General features: G+C 36.0%; 1 protein-coding gene across 1 annotated transcript in view; it reads left to right on the forward strand.

Moving 5' to 3' along the window:
• Positions 1-18736, forward strand: part of ADGRB3 (adhesion G protein-coupled receptor B3) — a 567040-nt gene that overhangs the window by 228526 nt on the left and 319778 nt on the right. Inside the window, exons 2-4 of the mRNA XM_067562529.1 lie at positions 4064-4174; positions 9933-10094; positions 18416-18580. Of these exons, the coding sequence (XP_067418630.1) occupies positions 4064-4174; positions 9933-10094; positions 18416-18580 (438 nt within the window). The remainder of the gene's footprint in view (positions 1-4063; positions 4175-9932; positions 10095-18415; positions 18581-18736) is intronic.

Consider the following 18736-nt stretch of genomic DNA (forward strand, 5'->3'; position numbering starts at 1 on the left):
TTATCATTTTTCACTATCAAAAGACATGGGACCTTGTTACCACCCTTTGGAGTCATAAATGAAAGAAAATCACGAAGCCACATCCAGATTGATGGATATGGATTTGATGTTGCTAAAACCAGGCTAATTCCTGGCCTTTTTACTTGTAATTAAGATGACATCACATTGCTGAGAGATACTAAATTTCAATGAACATGAAAAACCTAATGCCATCAGTGTGAAATACTTGCAGAGTGGCTATTCCTTTAGAACCTCTACAACAGGATCCTGAGGCATGTTACTCTATGTTGTGGGCTAGGGTTTAGTAGATATGATCCATGTGTTTGTACGTATACACTTTCTGACCTGGAAAAGATCTATACACAGTCTCCAACACACACAAGTTCTACTCCTGTATGCGTAGATTGTGGAGGAGTTTCTGTATGGGGATGGTTCCAGACAGGTCATGGGAGTATATTACCATTACAGGGTGGTTTATACAGCAGCGGTTTAATCCAAAGCCAACTGAAGTCATTAGAAAGATTCTCAGTGACTTCAGTGGACTTTGTGTCAAGCTATATATCTGTCCTCTTGGATGAAAGAAAGCACTTTGTATGTTTCAAGGCACCTCTTTAATGCAATATTTTGATTCACATGAATAGATTATGACATATGGTGAGAGAAGAAAAGGATCCCTCCATAACACTCAAGAGCATTAGGAAATATTTCCAGTTGAAGTGCTGGTCAGAAACCCATAATCCTCAAGGATTCATAGTCTCTGGGTTAGGAGACATACTTTTCCCCTCAGCAACATGAATTAGCTGTCTCAAGCTAGTGCAAGATTTGGTCATATTTTAGCAACATAGAAAGTATTAAAAGTTATATACTTGTGGGTCTGCTTTTCCACAAGCTATTGGAGGGGAAAAAACCACGGCTATTTAGCTTTTAAAATTAGGTATTTAGATGTGAACTGGAAATGAAGGGAAACCAATTTATTCTAGTTAGTATTTATTTTTTACTTCTGGGGGAACTTTGGCAAAATAAAATATTTAACAAGCTTTTAGTTAAAATACTTGATTGTACTATATAGGCATAAACCTTTTGTATCTCATTAGAAAAATGTACTTGTCCCTGATTTTCTTATTAGAAATCTGAGTTTTAGTGAGTCAGTTGTTGCCTTTTAAGTTCTCATTGATATTAGTGCAATGCACTTCCTGTTATCATATGTTGTTCATGTTCAGTATTGGGTTAAGTACCTCAACTGAATATGCAAAAAGAGAGGACTACATAACTCCTGTGGTATAACTTTTAACAAGATATATATAGAAAATATTTTATATTAGTTACAGGAGATACTACTGAGCATGATTTGTGCTCTATAAATATATAATATACTGTGGCTAGAGTAATTAAAAATGTGCTTTAAAGATTATTAATATGTATTGATCTGTAAATTAAAAGGAAAGTTTGCTATTTATTGGGGAAAAGACAGAGGTTTGGATAAAATTAGATGTTTCCTCTCAGTACAATGTGTTTTAGTTCTCTGTTGACATTCCTGGCCATGAATACATCCACTGACATGAATGCAGTTATACCAGTGTAATACTGGTGTAAGAAAGACAAGACTGAAGCCTATTCTCCTTAAAGTTTTCTTATCACTTCATTAGGGCTCAGTCCTGCTAGGTGATGAACAACAACTCCTGGAGGTGCTGAGAAATCTGAACTTGCAACTCTGAATTGTGCTCAGCACTTTGCAGGATTGAGGCCACAGGAATGCCATTTCCCTGTATGCCTCTGGAATGCCTTTTTCTTGCAAAGGATTCCCATTATTGCGCTCATTTTGGGGCTTGAAAGATGGGTAAGCAGCATTCTGCAAGAATGGTACCCTTATCACTAAATACACCGGCAAAGCAGGTGGTGCTTAAGAAGCAAACTTCTCTCTCCAGTTAGTCTGCAGATCACAAGTGCTCTGCTTTACTAGCCCCTTAGAAGTGGGTGAGAGTTACGTAGCAGAGCTCCTGACGCTAAATCTCGGCTGTTTATTTCAGTTTAAATGGACATCCAGACTGCATCTCCCCAAATTGTTTTAATGAAGACCACTCCAATGTTAATTGATGTTAGAAAATATAAAATCACAAAGTGAGTGATAAAGGTGCCCAGCCAGAAGGGAAAACCTTCTTTAAATTAGGAGGAATTTAAGATATCTATTAAATAATTTAATTATCTGTAATAAATATTTCTAGGTTTTAACATAGCATATATAATTCACAAAATATTTTATTAATTAGATTTTTCAAATATTCTCTTTAGAATGCAAAATATGCTGTTATTCTCAAATGAATAGTTACATTTTTAATTTAAATGGAGCCAATAAAAGAATATTTACAGAGACAAATACTGTTTTTGAAATGCTGTCTTGACAATTATAAAAAAGGCAAAAAAATACCAATCTTCTCTGCTGCCTGGCTGATGAAATTGTATGTTTGTGGTTTATTAATATTTTCTTATCACTAAAAATTGAGACAGTCTTGATGTGAGAATAAGATTATTTATGTTTTTAAAATTATATTAAAATAATGTGTTTTATGAGGGCATTTAGCTCCTATGTGATATTTTACAGACAATAATTTACTAAGCCTCACCCACACCTTTTGGGGCAAGGAGGTAAGTATTATCATCTCCCCCATTTTATAGATGAGAAGACTTAGGTTTCCATTCTCTCTCTGTGCGAGAAATCTGCCCACAGAGAAGCAATGCTGAATGTTTAAGCTTACAGAGTTTCATACACATTCTCTCATCTCAGTAGGGAGAATTGCCTCTTTGCCTCATATATTACCCGTGGATGCACCTAGCCTCCTAACCCCACTGGGTTGAGTGCAGTGCATCTGGGAGCTGAAGGCTTTTTCTATACACTAGTGAGAAAAAGAGGGGAACATGCCAGAGGCAGAAATCCCACTTATATGGCACCAGCTCCGCTCCACATGCAATCACAAAAGGGAGTACTGAACCATGAGGTGATTGAATTTGCCCAAGGCCGTACAGGGAACTAGTGCCAGAGCTGGGATTAAAAATCAAGAACTGTTGGCCAGGTTATCCCACTGGCTGTTATGAAGATTTCTCCATTGAAATAAATGGTGAGTTCTGCTGAGAAATTGATGGCAAGACATAGCTCTGGGCCTCATCAAGTATGTTTACACGGCAGCTGGGAGTGTGCTTCCGAGTGTGCTCATTCTAACTGGAGCAGACCTAACACTTGTCTGTCTACCACAACCAGGTGCACTAAAAATAGAAGTGTGGATGTTGCCACATGGGTGGCAGCACAAGCTAGCTGCCCAAGTACAAGCCTGCCTGGCCCCCTGAATCCAGGCACAGGTGTCTAGCCTGTGCCACAGTGTCCATGCTTCTATTTTGAGTGTGCTAGCTTGAGCGGCACTGGCGTGTGTCTGTCTAACTGTGCTGGAGGCACAATCTCAGCTGCAACGTAGCTATGCCCATATAGTCTTTATATTTGAGTGTTTCCCGAAGCAATGAAGGGACCAAACGCTACTGTTGTTCAATTCATTCTGTATAATAAGCAGTTTATGGCCATTTTATTATGTGGCATTGGCATCATTCTCATGGAAGGTTGATTGCCAGTCCATCAGTCTGAAGGATGAGAGCAGGAATGGGAGCTCACTGTACAAGGAACTGGGCTCTGTCACAGAACAGCAATAATTTGACATTGTGGTGGTATTTTCTGGTGTGGTTTGCACTGATTTAAAATATTATGAGAATACAATATCTCCATTGGAATAATTGTTTTTGTCCTGTAACATGCAGCTGATTGATAGTATGCATGTCACTACATTGAATGTTTTTATTGTTTCTTACAATGAAGTCATATTTAAAGTTCTGCAGACATGAATTTAAGTATAGTTTTTAAAAGATGAGTGTAGCAAAATAAATGGATGATAATTGCCATGATCATTTGTCTGAACTTTACCAGCTATCTCCAGGTATGTTTAGGAACATATTGCATGAGACAGTATGTACCTTTGAGAAATGTCTACACACAAGCTTTCATAAACCTTTATTCTGTCTTTAGAATTTGGAATGATGGGAGATCATACAATTAAAAGTCAGCGACCTCGATCTGTTCATGAGAAAAGGGTCCCTCAGGAACACGCTGATGCTGCTAAATTTATGGCACAAACTGGTAATACATTAGTTACATTTTTCTATTTACTGTTGTTAATTTTAGCAAAGCCACTGCATGTTCCATAATCTTTTACTGCATATTTTTCAGTTTTCTAAGCTGATATTTTTTTTGAACCATTTATTTATTTTTTTCCACCAGTTAAAGTCCATAAATAAAGTAGCTGAGAATTAGGTTGATCGTATCAAAAAACATGCACTGTGAATGTGGATACTGAATGATTTAGTATTAACATGAGTTTCTTTAAAAATTAAAGCAGGCTTACACATGAAAGATATAGTCCAGTTCAGAGACTAACTGTTGTAGCTTACAGTGACCGTATATCAACATTTTTCAAAAAACAGAAGTTAAGGAAGTGCTTTAGAATTTTAATATAAATAGAACAACTGAAATCTAATGCCTGCTTTAGGCATTTATCATAATAATTAATTATTAGGAGACTTTAAAGTGCATTTATTCAGCACTTAGTGTCTTTGGCCCAAGATAATACTCTAGTCTCTAGATTCTTCCAAAATGTATAAATAGGTATGAACTAGATGTTCATTATCTACAGTTTTATGTCTAAGACATATTTTCAAATTTATTTTAGCAACTGCACCTTCTTTGGATAATGATACCAAAATATTACGTAAAGAATCTACATGCAGCTCTTGTCTCTAAAAAGTCAACATTTACCAATAATTACCACACAATAGTGTCTATGGGTCCAATCCAGTTCCTTTTGAGATCAACAGAAAGGCTCCCAAAGACTTCAGTAAAGGATGGATCTGGTCCTAAGATACTGACGTCCTATCCTGTTCTAATGGTAGAGAATTAACAGTGTCTCTCAGACACCACTGTGTTGTAACAGTTGATATATGCTGACTCTTTAATGGTGCCCACTTTACAGCATTCTAATAAGTTATTGCTTCAGAAACCTTGTGCCACATAAGCGTTGTATTTTGAAACCATATGCTCTGTATTCCATAGATACTAACCTAGAAGAAAACATCTTTCATACATAATGCTTCCAGTTTTATATTCATTTTAGTAAATGAACTATCTGTAATTGCATTTATTTAAGTTGCATGTTGACTTTCTTAGATGTAGAGTGCTTTACACTTTTAACACAGTTGCAGAAGTCTAATATTAAGTCATGTAAACACAAATGTATAAACATCAATAGAGATCTTGCAGCCCATGAAAGTTTATGCCTACAGAAAATAAATTTATTAGTCTTTAAAGTGCTACAGAACTCTCATTGTTTTTGCTGTATACAGACTAACATGGCTACCCCTCTGGAACTCTTCAATAGAGATCAGTTTGATAAAGATTTTAGAAGACAAAGGGTGCTGCCTTCCCACCAGTACTTGGGACTGCTTTTATGCATAAACCCAATTGACAATACTGGAAGATGCTGCGGTTATACGTCATATGTAAATGGAAGAAATGATCCCAGAAGTTCTTCAGTTTCATGCAATTTTTCTTTAGACACAACAGGAGCTTATTACTTACATTTTTAAGTACATACATAAGTCTTACGATGTCAACTGCTCATTACATAGAATAGCCTTTGGGATTTATTGCTTTTTCCTGATTTCTTATAATTACCCTCTCAATTGTCAGAATCTGCTTTAGCTTTTTATATAAACAAAATGTAAACCTACTACTTAACAATATCTATACATCCATTTGCAGGGCATTTATTGTGGTTTTTAGAGAACTGCATTTCAGATACCTCACCAATACCCTCAGCTGTGGAAATATTGTGACAATGGAGTGGGAGATGGAAGTTCAGAATTATAGAGGCTTGGTTTCCAAGCTCTTGTTTTGAAAGCATGTGAAATGTATGTGCAGATCATACAAACTCACATGCGTAATTTTAAGGACATATATCTTTTGCATACTGTAGGTTAACTCACTTTAAATAATACTGTATTCTTTTTTAGAAGAGTGGTACTAATTTTCATCTCTTCATTTTGATTTTCCTTTGTAGTGATCATTTCATCTTTTCACTGTAATGTATTCATTTTCTTGTGATAAAATTAATGTGATATCTTCTTAAACAGAACCATGGGGATTTTCTAACATACTTCATAGAGTTACTCATACACTAAGAAAACTAGTGGAGTTTTGAAAATGGAAATAATATAGGTTTCTTTGGGTTCATATCATTTCTTGTCATTTTAGTCTGCTTAATTATTTTCTTTATGTAATAAAGAACAATTAAAATAATGATAGTAAAACTGTATGCATACATTTGTCATGCAATGAAAGGGCAAAGAAACTGCAGAAGTACAAATTGCATTCTAGAAAAAGCATATTGTCCTGGAAAATAGTTATGAGAAACATCCAGTACTGTTTTAAGAATATTGGATCTAAATCCTTTGATATCAATAGGATTGGATCCGGTCTAGTATGCAGTACTAAAAGAAAGAGTTTGTATGTGTGTCTGTAAATGATGATAGGCAGTACAACATACAACAACTGCAAATAAAAATTGAATAATTTAATTAGCCTATACTTTTTATTTTTATGTTTCTGAAATTAACCTTTCCTTAGGGATTTGGGATTTAGAATGTATAAATGCAGGTAAGTGTTACACAGATCAATGAGACATTCCAGACAGAATTTTCTCCTACAGGTCTAGCAACTGGAGGAAAGAGAGATTGTTGGTTTGTTACCACTTAATTTGAGATCATAGGTTTAACATGGTAGGTATAAAGTAACTAACAGCTAAAGGGAACAGGAAGCATAATCCTTTTTTGTAATAGTCAGAAGGAAAACAGGAAAAAAACAGGAAATGCAATCTGGGATTAGGCAGACAGTCAATGTCTAGGCTTAATCTAGTCTATATTTTAGAATTTTAGAAAAATTTCAGTCTATATTTACTAATATAAAACACATACTTTGCTAGCAATTGCATCATGTGTTTTCCCCCTCTGAAAAATATTATGAAATAAATCATGTTTCTTTGGACAAGACTTAGTAAAAAGTAACATGATCTGTTGTGCAAAAGGAATAGGAATATTTAAAAAAATAAATCTGTTCTTTATTTTTCCTAATCTCATAAAAGACTGCCATTCCTTGAGTATGACATGTCAGGTTACTTCTTAGGGCTTCTATCCAACAATTACTTAAGCATGTGCTAAGCTTTGAATACCTTGAGTAGTCCCATTGCCTTCAAGGCAGCTACTCATATGCTTAAAATTCAGCACGTTTAAGTGTTTTCTGGATTGGGGCCTAGATATACTGTTGTACAGTACATAGATTCTTCAAGGCTTTCAGTAAACAATTTTCATCTTAAAACTCACTAGATACAATCGTATTCCTCAACACTAAGCTACTACTTTTGCTCATTATATTCTGAAGGTTAAAAACAACTTTTTCCAGTTTACGTTATCCAACAGTTTTAATTTTTTAATACTGCATTCTGCATTTTAATGGCAGTGCACTGTCACCAGGTCTGTGTGGGATAATGGGTAATTTGCATTCAGTATATAAGACTGTTTTACATAATGAGGAACAAATTGAGAAGCATTGCTTTGACTTTTTGTGTTGTTTGACCTTTCATCTAAACCACTTTTACAATGGCAAAGTCAAGTGTCAAAACTGTAGGAAAAGAAAGAACCTAAAATGAAGGATTTGCCTGGAATAGAAGTGCAGATGCTAATACAGTACATTCTTTTACTACATTCTTCGCAGGGACTATCGTATATATATATTATAATACTAACTGTTACTGGCTGCTTATAGAATAGTCATACCTACTACATTACATCCTCTGATCTCAATGCAAGTCATGTAACATCTTAATCAAAATCATAAGTGACACACAAGAGAGATTATTAAACAATAAACATTTAATTTTTTTCTTGATCCTTGTAACAAATGGGTGTAATGCTTGCAAAAGTCACATTTTGTGAGCCTTCACACCTTAATAAATCATAAGCTATTGTTCATAGATGTTACTGCAATGTTCTACAATTTTATGAAAGACTAGAGGATTTGTATGTTTCAATTATAAAGTGTTCTGGCTGGATGCTGAATAACCAGCACATTGTGCTATGCATGGTTTCTGAGAGGTTTTGAATATCCTTAGGACTCCTGTTAAACAGGCTAGTGGAGAACAGATATGCAGCGAAAGTGATGTACTTGCTTTGTGGAGAGAAAGGAGCAGGCCAGATGCTCTGCTAGAAGAGCACAGTTTCTGGACAAATCACTATATGACATTTTTGATACTCAAAAAAGACACTCCCTGAGTCTTCCTAGATGCAAAGTTTTATGTGATTGCTAATGTGGGCAAAACCTTGGAAGAATAGATGGAGGTACAGGGATGCAAACAAGATTTTTAATTTTTGAATAATTACTTCAAGATAAAAGATCACAGTGTTACATTTATTTTTAAACATAAGTTCTCATTTGTTTAAGAAGGGACTTAGGTTTAAAATCAATGGCCCAATAAAGTCCTCAGCATTGTATTTTACAGTGACTATAATGGAGCTACGTGAATACAATTCCACAATTATGTACACAGATTGTTCAGTGAATTTGCTTCAGTGAGGTTCATACCCTTTCTGCATTTTCCTAGCATGAATACCTTCAGAAAAAGAATTTCCGAGACACAAGTGGAAAGTGGATTTTAAACACCCTTGCCCAAGTAGTCATGACAGAATGCTTGTGCATGCATCATGTCAGAGAACAGAAGTAATACATGTGGTAGATTTCATCATTAACAACACACCAGCTCAGCTCAAATAGCAAATATTCACAAATCTGACCCGATTTTGTCACCTAAGCTCATATGGAGTTGTACCTTGTGCTAAGTAAGCCTACTAATTTCAGAATGATTGCTCAAAGACTACGGTAGTACACATTATGAGTACGGGTGGGAAAATCTTGCTTTTGGTAATAATCCATAGAAAAAACAAACTTTCAGTTATTTTTAAATAAGAAATGCATTTAAGGATATTGCAATCTACTTACACCTGTTTTTTGAGCAGAAATAGCAGCTATATTTGTTGACTAAATTATTCACAGTAAATTATTTGTTCTGTTAAGTTATGACTACATAACAACTCCATTGAAAATAGTGGTAATTACTGTATGCAGAATCAGCGTCTAGAGCAGCAACCAGTTTAGATCATCCCCACATCAAAAGCTAGTAATGAAGCCCTTTGGTGAAATGTTAAATCAAAGTTCTTAGCCCACCATTCCGCTTAATAGTCTGTGTAGCTACAGTAAAGTGTGAGAGATCCTTGTTTGTTTATGGGTCAAATTAGAGTGTCAGGAACATTCTCTTAAACGCCTGGTGCCTCTCTCACCCAATGGGAATAGGATACTTTTTATTTTATTTTGTTTTGTTTTGTTTTATTAAAGTTTCACCCTGCTGTCATCATTCCTCTAAACAATCATCTAGCCTTAATTTTGGAGTGATAAACATAATCATACAAAAATAAATCATTCTTAGAATTAAGAACTAGACTTCTCTGTTGTTTTAGTGTCCTGAGGGCAGTGTTGTTTCTTAATGTTGAAAGACAGTAATTGTAAGGAAGCTGTAAATGATGCCAAGTGGTCAGATTGGTTTTTCTCCAGCTTTTAAGTGTGTTTGTTTTCTATATTTTTCAAAGGTGCTTTCTTTCTGTGATTTTTTTTAGTTTATTTTAGTTTGTTTTATTTGTTTTTAAAGCATATCTGCATACCATAATAAACTTTGCAAACAAAAATCTTTATTAATACTCATGACTGTATTCATGTTTGTTTGTTGTCTTGAATACAGGTGAATCTGGTGTTGAAGAGTGGGCCCAATGGAGTACATGTTCAGTTACTTGTGGTCAAGGGTCGCAGGTGCGAACCAGAACTTGTGTATCACCTTACGGGACACACTGCAGCGGCCCTTTAAGAGAATCAAGGGTTTGCAATAACACTGCCCTCTGTCCAGGTAGTGTTAGCAGCCAATCAATAAAATTGTATATGTTATTGAATTGTATAATGCTAAGAATTTCAAATGATACCTTTTTCTTTAAACATGAATTGCATAGAAGCACTTTAATTAGAATGGAAATTGTACTTCTTGTTTATCTGTGAATTTTTATTATGTAAGTGATTATTTCTGGATTCAGAGGAGTCAAGCAAGTGAAGAATACTCTCTTCCTGTCTGGTCCAGATTTTTTTTTTTAATCCTTGTATCATCCATTTTTTGCTCTTAGGTTTTCTGTATTCTAGACAAAGGGGCAGGGAGAGCATAATATAGATTGCACTTTTAGGGGAAGATATACTGATCACTAATCACTAAGTAGATGTTAAAAACTCCATCAATCAACAGTGGCGATTAAGTTAACATACCATCAGGCACTGCAATTGTTTAGCCATTTAGTTTGCTGTGGTCTGCATGATGGGCTAGATCATGAAAATGCCCCTGGTGGCATTTCCTCTACATTTTTCTGTCAAGGAGAGGCAAGATTTGCCCATCAGAGGAAAAAAAGGGTCTGGCCAACAAGTTGCCCTGACTCCAGGAGCATACAACAACAGGTATATGGCCATCTGGATAAAGACCCTATGCCTCCACTACAGTTCTGGACTTCCTACAGTATTACTCATGCTCCATTGGCTGCCACTGCCTTTGGGTCTGTCTTATAAGGGGTTGGAGGCAAAAGGAAAAGAATAGGGATAGAAAAGGAATAGAACCTTTGGCTATATTATTTTTTCTATGAAATCTCTGCAGTGGAAGACTTATGTGCTTCCCTCCAGGTCCATGCATTCTCTAACCTTCTTGCAACACATGAGCCTAGAACCACCGTGAGCTGTCTGCAGGTTATAAGGAAAGGCAGCTGATTCTTTCTTCCAAGTAAGGAGGTAGAAGAGATCCAAGCACAGAGCATTCCAGGGCCCTACTTAAATTGGTAATGATTTGTAGATTCAGTCTCCTACAGTTATTTTGTGTTAAAGTGTTTTTCTTTCACCCTGGTAGAGGGCACATTTCAATGGTGGTTATCCCTGTATAGTTTGTACATCAATTTCTAAAATGTTTTGGGAACTTTTGAGATGAAAGGTATTATAAAAGCATAAAACAGTTTATCCAGTAAGCAACTAATTTAATGAGAACTATTGTCAACTTTGATAATTTTACACTATGCCCTAGGTAGAAAATCCCGTATGACTTGCTTAATATTTCATGATATAGGAACCCCAGAGCAAGAATGGAATGGACCATTCTAATTTTTTCCACACAAGAATATCCACAATTTCCAGGTGGGATTAGGATAGCTCATTAAAGAACAAAGGATAGTACACATTGTGTAAGAACTTCTCTTGACTTAAAAAACAGCAAAATATGAAGGAAATAATAGCAAACTACAAAAATCAAACAATCAGAAGCCCATTTAAAGAGTCATCTTTGGAACTCCATGTACTATAAGCATGCAAGCAGAGATCCCAGAGCTCACAGAGGGAGGCAGATTTCTGCCCACTAACATGGTCCTTCCAGCACTACCAGAAAACTACTGAGTAAGCCTTCTGCAGCTGTTCAATTCAGTTATTTTCTAGAAACTTATATGTAGTCACTGAAAAGTTAAAACCTTCCTCATTCAAAAACCAAACCAAACAACCCACCATTTATTACCATGTGATGCAAAAGTCAAGTAACTTACCACGTACAGTGCACAAAATTAATTCTTAAAAAAGGGATTTTAACATACTGTAAAAAGATACACACACAGAATGACCACCTAACTCTTAAGCAACATTTTCCAGAGCACCCAAAGTTTCACACCTCTTGCCTAAGCATATAAACTCCAATCTCCGGGCATAGCTTTATTATTGGGACTTCATATATCTAGATGCCCATGATGGGTGATGGTTTCCAGCAATCTCTGACTATCCTGTGTAGAGGTGGGATGGAAAATGGATTTTGCAGTCCTCAAATATTTTTGAGTTGGAAATTTTTTCCTGGCTCAGATTGGAATGAAAAGTCAAAATCTTAAAAGTATTAATGAACCTAAATAATTCTTGTTTCAGGTCAATCAAAATGTTACATTTCAGTTTTGACCTTTTATTCTTTTTTAACCTTTTTTAGACTAATTAGCTTAAATTTCTTTTAGGACTAATCCTGCAAATATGCTCCACATGGTCAAAGCCCTGCACTTATATCTCCACTGGCTCCAGTGGTGCTCTGCATAGCTATCGGAGCTCAGCTGAAAACAGCAGTTTCTGGGATCAGAGCCTTAAACATTTACTTTTCCTGGAAATGACTCCTGAGGTACTCAAATGTCCATACATTTATTAACCTTTTTAAACATGCTCCATCCTCAATATATTCCTTGTCTCAGGGTTACCCCTGGTTAAAGCAATACAAAACAGTTTGTTGGCCAGCAAAGAGACGGAGCCAGGAAAAAAAAAAAAGTGAACACCAACTTGTATATACAGGAACTGATTTGTGTTTCCTATTCCATTCACCTCTACCATCCATTACAAGCAGTTAGTGGATACCATAATTTATAGCAAGCTTTTGCATCCCAATAAATACTACCTGAATAGCAAACTAATAGCTCCCATGCCTCACGTTCACTCTGATCACAATAAATATACAAAACAATAACAATACTGCCTTCTGGCTGTATACTCCATGAATGCACAGTCTCTAGGAGAATACCTGCTACACAGTATGATCAGTAAAAAAGGCCAATTTTGAGAGATGTAACAATGTTTCCTCATAAGAAATGCTGCCCCCAAGAAATAAAAAAGTAATAGACAGTGAGGTACCTCAGTGCATTGACTCTCCCTCCTCCTCTTAGATTTGGAAATGGATAATATAGAAAACAACCCATATCCTGGGCAAGGAAGGTGGAGCATTTTCACTCACTATCTCTTTATATCCCCCACACCTTGCTTCCTGATATCAGTAAAGTACATTTACAAATACAGTGGTACTGCTATCTTTGGGAGAGCTTTGAGAGTGGTACACCCTCATCCCACTATCATAAGATGGTGATCTGGGCCACAGAATGGTTTCTTAACATGGATATTCCAACTATTAGCAAAGCCATTTGACCAGTGTTTCTATGTTTTTTTCCTCTGCTGGATGTCATTTTTATTTATGATTAGTATTTGAAACAACACCTTAAACTGTGGAATAGTAGTTACTCCTGATATTGAAAAAAGAACTTTACCAGTGAGTTTATGAAGTGACTATTTTTTAATTCTTTCTAACTTTAATAACATAACTCCTATGAATATTGATCAGAGGGAGCTAAAATGATAGTTAGCTCCCCAGCTGTTTTGGTATCCAGGGTCCAGCTAAAGCACTGAGTCTGATGCAAAGTGGTAGGCAGTAAAAAAAAAAGCTCAGCTAATCACTGCTTAATGGCTTACTCCTTGGTAGGAGCTAGGCTGCCTCAGGACTCAGAGCTGCAGTGGTACAGACTTACCTCATCTTATTGGATATTTAGTAACAAAGCTAAACTACCTGGTAGAAATTTCAGTAGATTCCATGGAAGTCTTCAGTGGGTCTGCATTGGTGTCTAGTTGGTTCTTCCACCCCTGTTAGTATCAAATGGAAGACCAGTAAACTGCTTTCCCATCATTGCTCTGTTTCTTAATGTAATTGGGCAATTAAACCTTTAGGAAGAACCTGTTCAGAATGTTCATTTGGAATTTCCACCATGGGGATTCTGTACCTACAAGACTGATGGGCGAGAAAAAACACATTGTCGGCCTACGTTATCAAACAGTGATCATCTGTCTCTCAGAGATACTATTTCTCGGGAATTTTTAGAAACAAGTCGTTTTCTATAGTTGACCTTCATGCCATCTCTGTTTTCATTTTCTTATAGTGGGACAAAACCTGTTCACTTTTTAGAACACAAATATTCTCATTGAATTGGGCTGCTTGTATACAGAAAAGAAAATTTGGCCAAAGTTCATTTTTCTTTAACCACTTGGGTAAACAAGCGTTCCTGAGTGTCATCAAGAGTATCCTAAAATAATTAAATAATTTGCATGTGCAGAACTGCACTCAGGCCAGTCACCTATGACCACAACATTATTTATTGCTCCCAATTGTTGCAAATTATTTCCCTCTAAACCTCAGTGCCATACCTGTTTACTCACATTGCTGATGGTTGTGCATATTTTTCTGCACAATGCATTTCCACAAGTACACTGTCTCCACGGGTGTGGAGAGCTTAGTGCTATCACTTTGCCTTTATGTAACTTTATCATTAGCATTCAACAACCTGCAGGATCAAGCCTTCACTTGGGAGGAAGATAAAATCAAAAAGACAAGAAGCTATTTAAGGCGAATAGGAAGTCTATTCAGTGAGCTGTGGATTGCACATGTCGGAAAAGTCTGAAGGGTGCAGGTTGCAAAAAGTTTGGTGAATTCATCTGTAGTCAATGATGGTCAAGATTTTCAAAAGTGAATATGGATATGAGATGCACAGCTTGTCACCATAAAGGGACATGATTTTGATATGGTGGGTGCTCAGCACGCTCTAAAAATCATGTCTCTTTAGTATGTCTAAAGTTGGGTGCCCAAAACCTCTAGTCACTTTTGAAAATGGAGTAAATCTAATTTCATCAAAAGCACTCTTATTTCATTATGTGAAATTGTCGAACTGTGTATAGCTGAACACCATTGGCCAAATTATCTTTTCTTCTTTTAATACAGAGTAATAAAAGTATCATAAGCTCCAGAAAAACTTCCAAAATCTGTTGGAAGGAGGGTCACTAGGGTAGTCTGATGCCTCCTCTCCAACCTCGCAGAATCTGCTTAGTGTGAATCGTGTGAGTTTGCACTTTAGCATGTTTAGGGCCAGGGGGTGGCCACTCTGCACTCTCAGCAAACCTATGGGGAAATACCCACATAAAAAACACTGAGCCCGTCAAAAATTAGTTTCTGTGAGTTTCTGCCTGATGGTGTTTGACCTCCATCAGAATGAGAATAAGGGAAGTCACTGGTACCCTGGTTTTATAAAACATTTTTAACAACTTTCATACGAATAATTTTATAGTGAACATATAATAATATTTGATACATACATTTAATAAGAACTACTATATAATATTCCTCAAATAAACAGTTTTCTTCCCATCAATAATTGATTAAACCAATGATGCAGACTAGCTTTGCTACCAGTGTTTTTTGACAGAAATGCTTGTAATAACTTGAACATATTTTTTGATCCCAGACAATGAATTTCACAACTGAAACTGTATTACAGAAAATGTTAACTTCTCTCTGGGCCAGATCCCCAACTGATATAAATTGACTTAGTTCATCTGGCCCTTAAGCCTTCAACACATTTTAGTTGGATTTTTTTGCACTTTGGGAATGGTGTTAAGTAAAGGAAAATGTAAATGAAGTATCAGAAAGTATTTCCTGAAGGTAAAGATTTATTAGACTGTGGAAATTCCATTTGGGGGCCATTTAAAACTGATCTGGACAACGGTTGTGACAACACATAATGAAGACAAAACCTGCTTTGGTTATTGTAATAGAATTAGGTGTCTTGTTGCTGTGGGCCTTTTCAACCCCTAACTTCACTAATTACCTTCTAGTTAAATTTACATATGTCATCTGCATACAAGAAAAGATACTGTGAACTGTTGGGTTGCTTTGTTGGGGGGGAGGGTTGGATTAAAGAAAGATTATGGTTGTCCAATTTTACCATGAAAGATTTGCTTTTGAACCCACAGTTCCTTTAATATAGGAAATGGACCTAAACCAGAACGGAGGGAGGTCGGTTTAGCTTTGAACCCGCAGATCCAAACTCAGCTACTGTTTGTCTCTTGGTCAGACCACAAACTATTTTCTGGTTATGATTTGTTTGCAGTCAAAATCTTGCAGGAAAAGTCTTGTATGATTTTTGACTCATGATGCTCACACAATAACTTTGAAGAACAGCTCATGAGAATTCTGCAATTTTGAAGTGAAATCTTATGGGGACAATTTACAATATTTTGTAATCTAATCCTAACCAGCCTAAATACTATCCCTAAACCTAATCTGGATCCAGAACTGAATAAAATTCTCTTAGTCCATATCTACTTAATATCAAGAGCTTTCCCATGTACCATTTATTCTTGATTTGATCTGGAAGAACTGATTTTATATGTTTTGTACTTTTTGAAATGATCATTGTTTCAATTTGATCCTCTTGTTCAACTATTACAGCAGTAAATGAAATTATTCCCTTGTTGTTGTTCCTAGCAGCCCTCCAGAACCTGAACTGACAAATTGGTTTCTCATGTTCATCTGATCAAAAGGATCAGGGCTGGATTGAAAATGTAATGCATTGCCAATGAAAAAGTGCTTTAAATGCCGTGGTTGAGTCATAACATTTCCCTATGAACAGTGCCTGTTGTAGACAGATGAAACATAAAGGCTTAGGCAAAAATATATTTATCAGCTTATTCATTTTCAGAAGCTTTGGGTTTCATCATTTAACTAAGTTGTCAAGGTTAATCAAGGTTTTTAAGATAAATAGACTAAAATCTGTCAATTTAACATTCACTTAGAATGCTCCTATTTTTCTGCTAATGCAGTGTATGTTGATGTAATATTTAGATGCAAAAGTTAATGAAGCTAGCAACTTGAAACATAGGGTGTGAAATAATAATGGCATTTTTCAGACCTCTTGTACCTGGCCAACTCAATAAGCTTTCAGCAATAGGGGATTCATGTTGATGAAAAAAAGCAAATATCTACTAGCATGAAGCTAGACATTTCTTTTCAGAATTGTCTTCTCTGAAGTTATCAACAAAACTTTCCATCTCAATATATCTTCTAAAAAGACAACTTGCTATTTTCCTAAGGGAATGAAATGCAAGCTGTTAACATTCAGTATTCCCATTGACATTGCATATCCTTTCATGATTACGTCCTACTGGGCAAATCTAACCCCCACTCTGCTGAGATTCACCTGGTGATGGAACCAGTGTGGTTTTGCTGCACAAGAACACAGAGCCAGCTCCATGGGGGCTCTTTATGTGCAATGCTCAGAGAAAAGTGAGGATGAAACTGGTGAGCCTGTCACTGATTATCCTCAGCTCCATGCTATGGATGTGTTGGGGCTGTAGCACACCACTCCATCTCCCCCGACACTGTTAAGGGGGACTCCCTGAAGAGACAACTAAGGTGGCGGACTCATCAAACTTGCTGCTCAGGATGGGTACTAGGTCCTTGGATTTTGTCAAAAATGTCTAGCATTACCAAAATTTTCCGATTCCCTCAAACCTGCCTAATCCAAACTAACATAAATGTTCTTAGATTTATTAGACTATATCTAAAACATTCTTTCCAAGATTTCTCTCTATAAATAGGTTATTTCCCTAAAACTAAGTTTTTACATAATTTTGTTAATTATTTATAACATGCTTTTTATATGATATCATCTGTAAATTTGACTCAGATTCTTCCTGAAAAGGAAATGCAGTATAAGGCTATATAGACTAAAACAGACAATGATGTAGGTTGTTTTTTTCTACATTGAAAAGAATAGGGAAGAATGCTTGTTATAACATTCCTTATTTGTTTTGTGAGGTCATTGCTTATATAAAAATATTTATGTGTATGTGTTTATATTGTAATGTAATCTCAGAACGTAACTGAAATATTCTGGTTCACAACTTTGATTTAGAAAGGCATGCATTATTAAATCTGACAGTTCCATGAATATTGTCAGATAAAGAAATAATGAAAAATTGGGGTTAACCTGAAGAAAAACATTAGGATCATATCTTGTCTTGGTTCCATTGAAATGAATCATACTTGCAAGAGAAGAACCTTAATGAATCAGAGAAACAAAGAAATGACATAGGCCTAAATTTTCAAAAGAAATTAATGATTTTGCTTGTCTCTTGTTGCCTATCTGGAAACACTCAAAAGAGATCTGATTTCTCATGTGCTGAGTACCTGTCCACTAAAACTCAGGCCTCTTTAAAATGTCTCTGGTTGGGCACTCGAAATCACTAGTCACTTTGAAAATGTAGGCCATATTTCTTACAACTAATCTAAAGAAAAAATTGTATTGAGATTAAGCTAACTCATAAAAGATCACATAAAATTTGTCAAAGTTCAATATACTGTATGGAGAACAAGAAATTATTTTAGTCAATTGAATTTTTAAAACTAATTTGTATGTGCTAATGCTGCAAACTTCTAAATGCTGATTTTCTGGTATTGGTAAAATCATCCCTTTTACAATATTGTTATGTTTATTCTGAATCTTCTTTGTTACCGGCATCCTGTTTGCTTTGTTACAGTACATGGAGTTTGGGAGGAGTGGTCACCTTGGAGTTTGTGTTCATTCACATGTGGTCGAGGCCAAAGAACGAGAACAAGGTCATGTATACCTCCCCAGTATGGGGGAAGATCGTGTGATGGACCTGAAACACAGCATAAACCTTGCAATATTGCTCTCTGCCCTGGTGAGCTTATATAGTAGCTATTTGCTCTGCTGCAGTAAATTTAGTGTAACTTGTTTGTGATTTGCTTTGTTATGTATCATACCTGAATATTTGGTGAGCAGTCTTATAGGTAAGATTATTATTATCTATTATTATTGTAGTACCCAAAGGATGCAA

The sequence above is a fragment of the Emydura macquarii genome, unplaced genomic scaffold (genome assembly GCF_026122565.2).
Source record: "Emydura macquarii macquarii isolate MOO-44397 ecotype Brisbane River unplaced genomic scaffold, CSIRO-AGI_Emac_v2 contig_2437, whole genome shotgun sequence".
Taxonomy (NCBI): domain Eukaryota; kingdom Metazoa; phylum Chordata; order Testudines; family Chelidae; genus Emydura; species Emydura macquarii.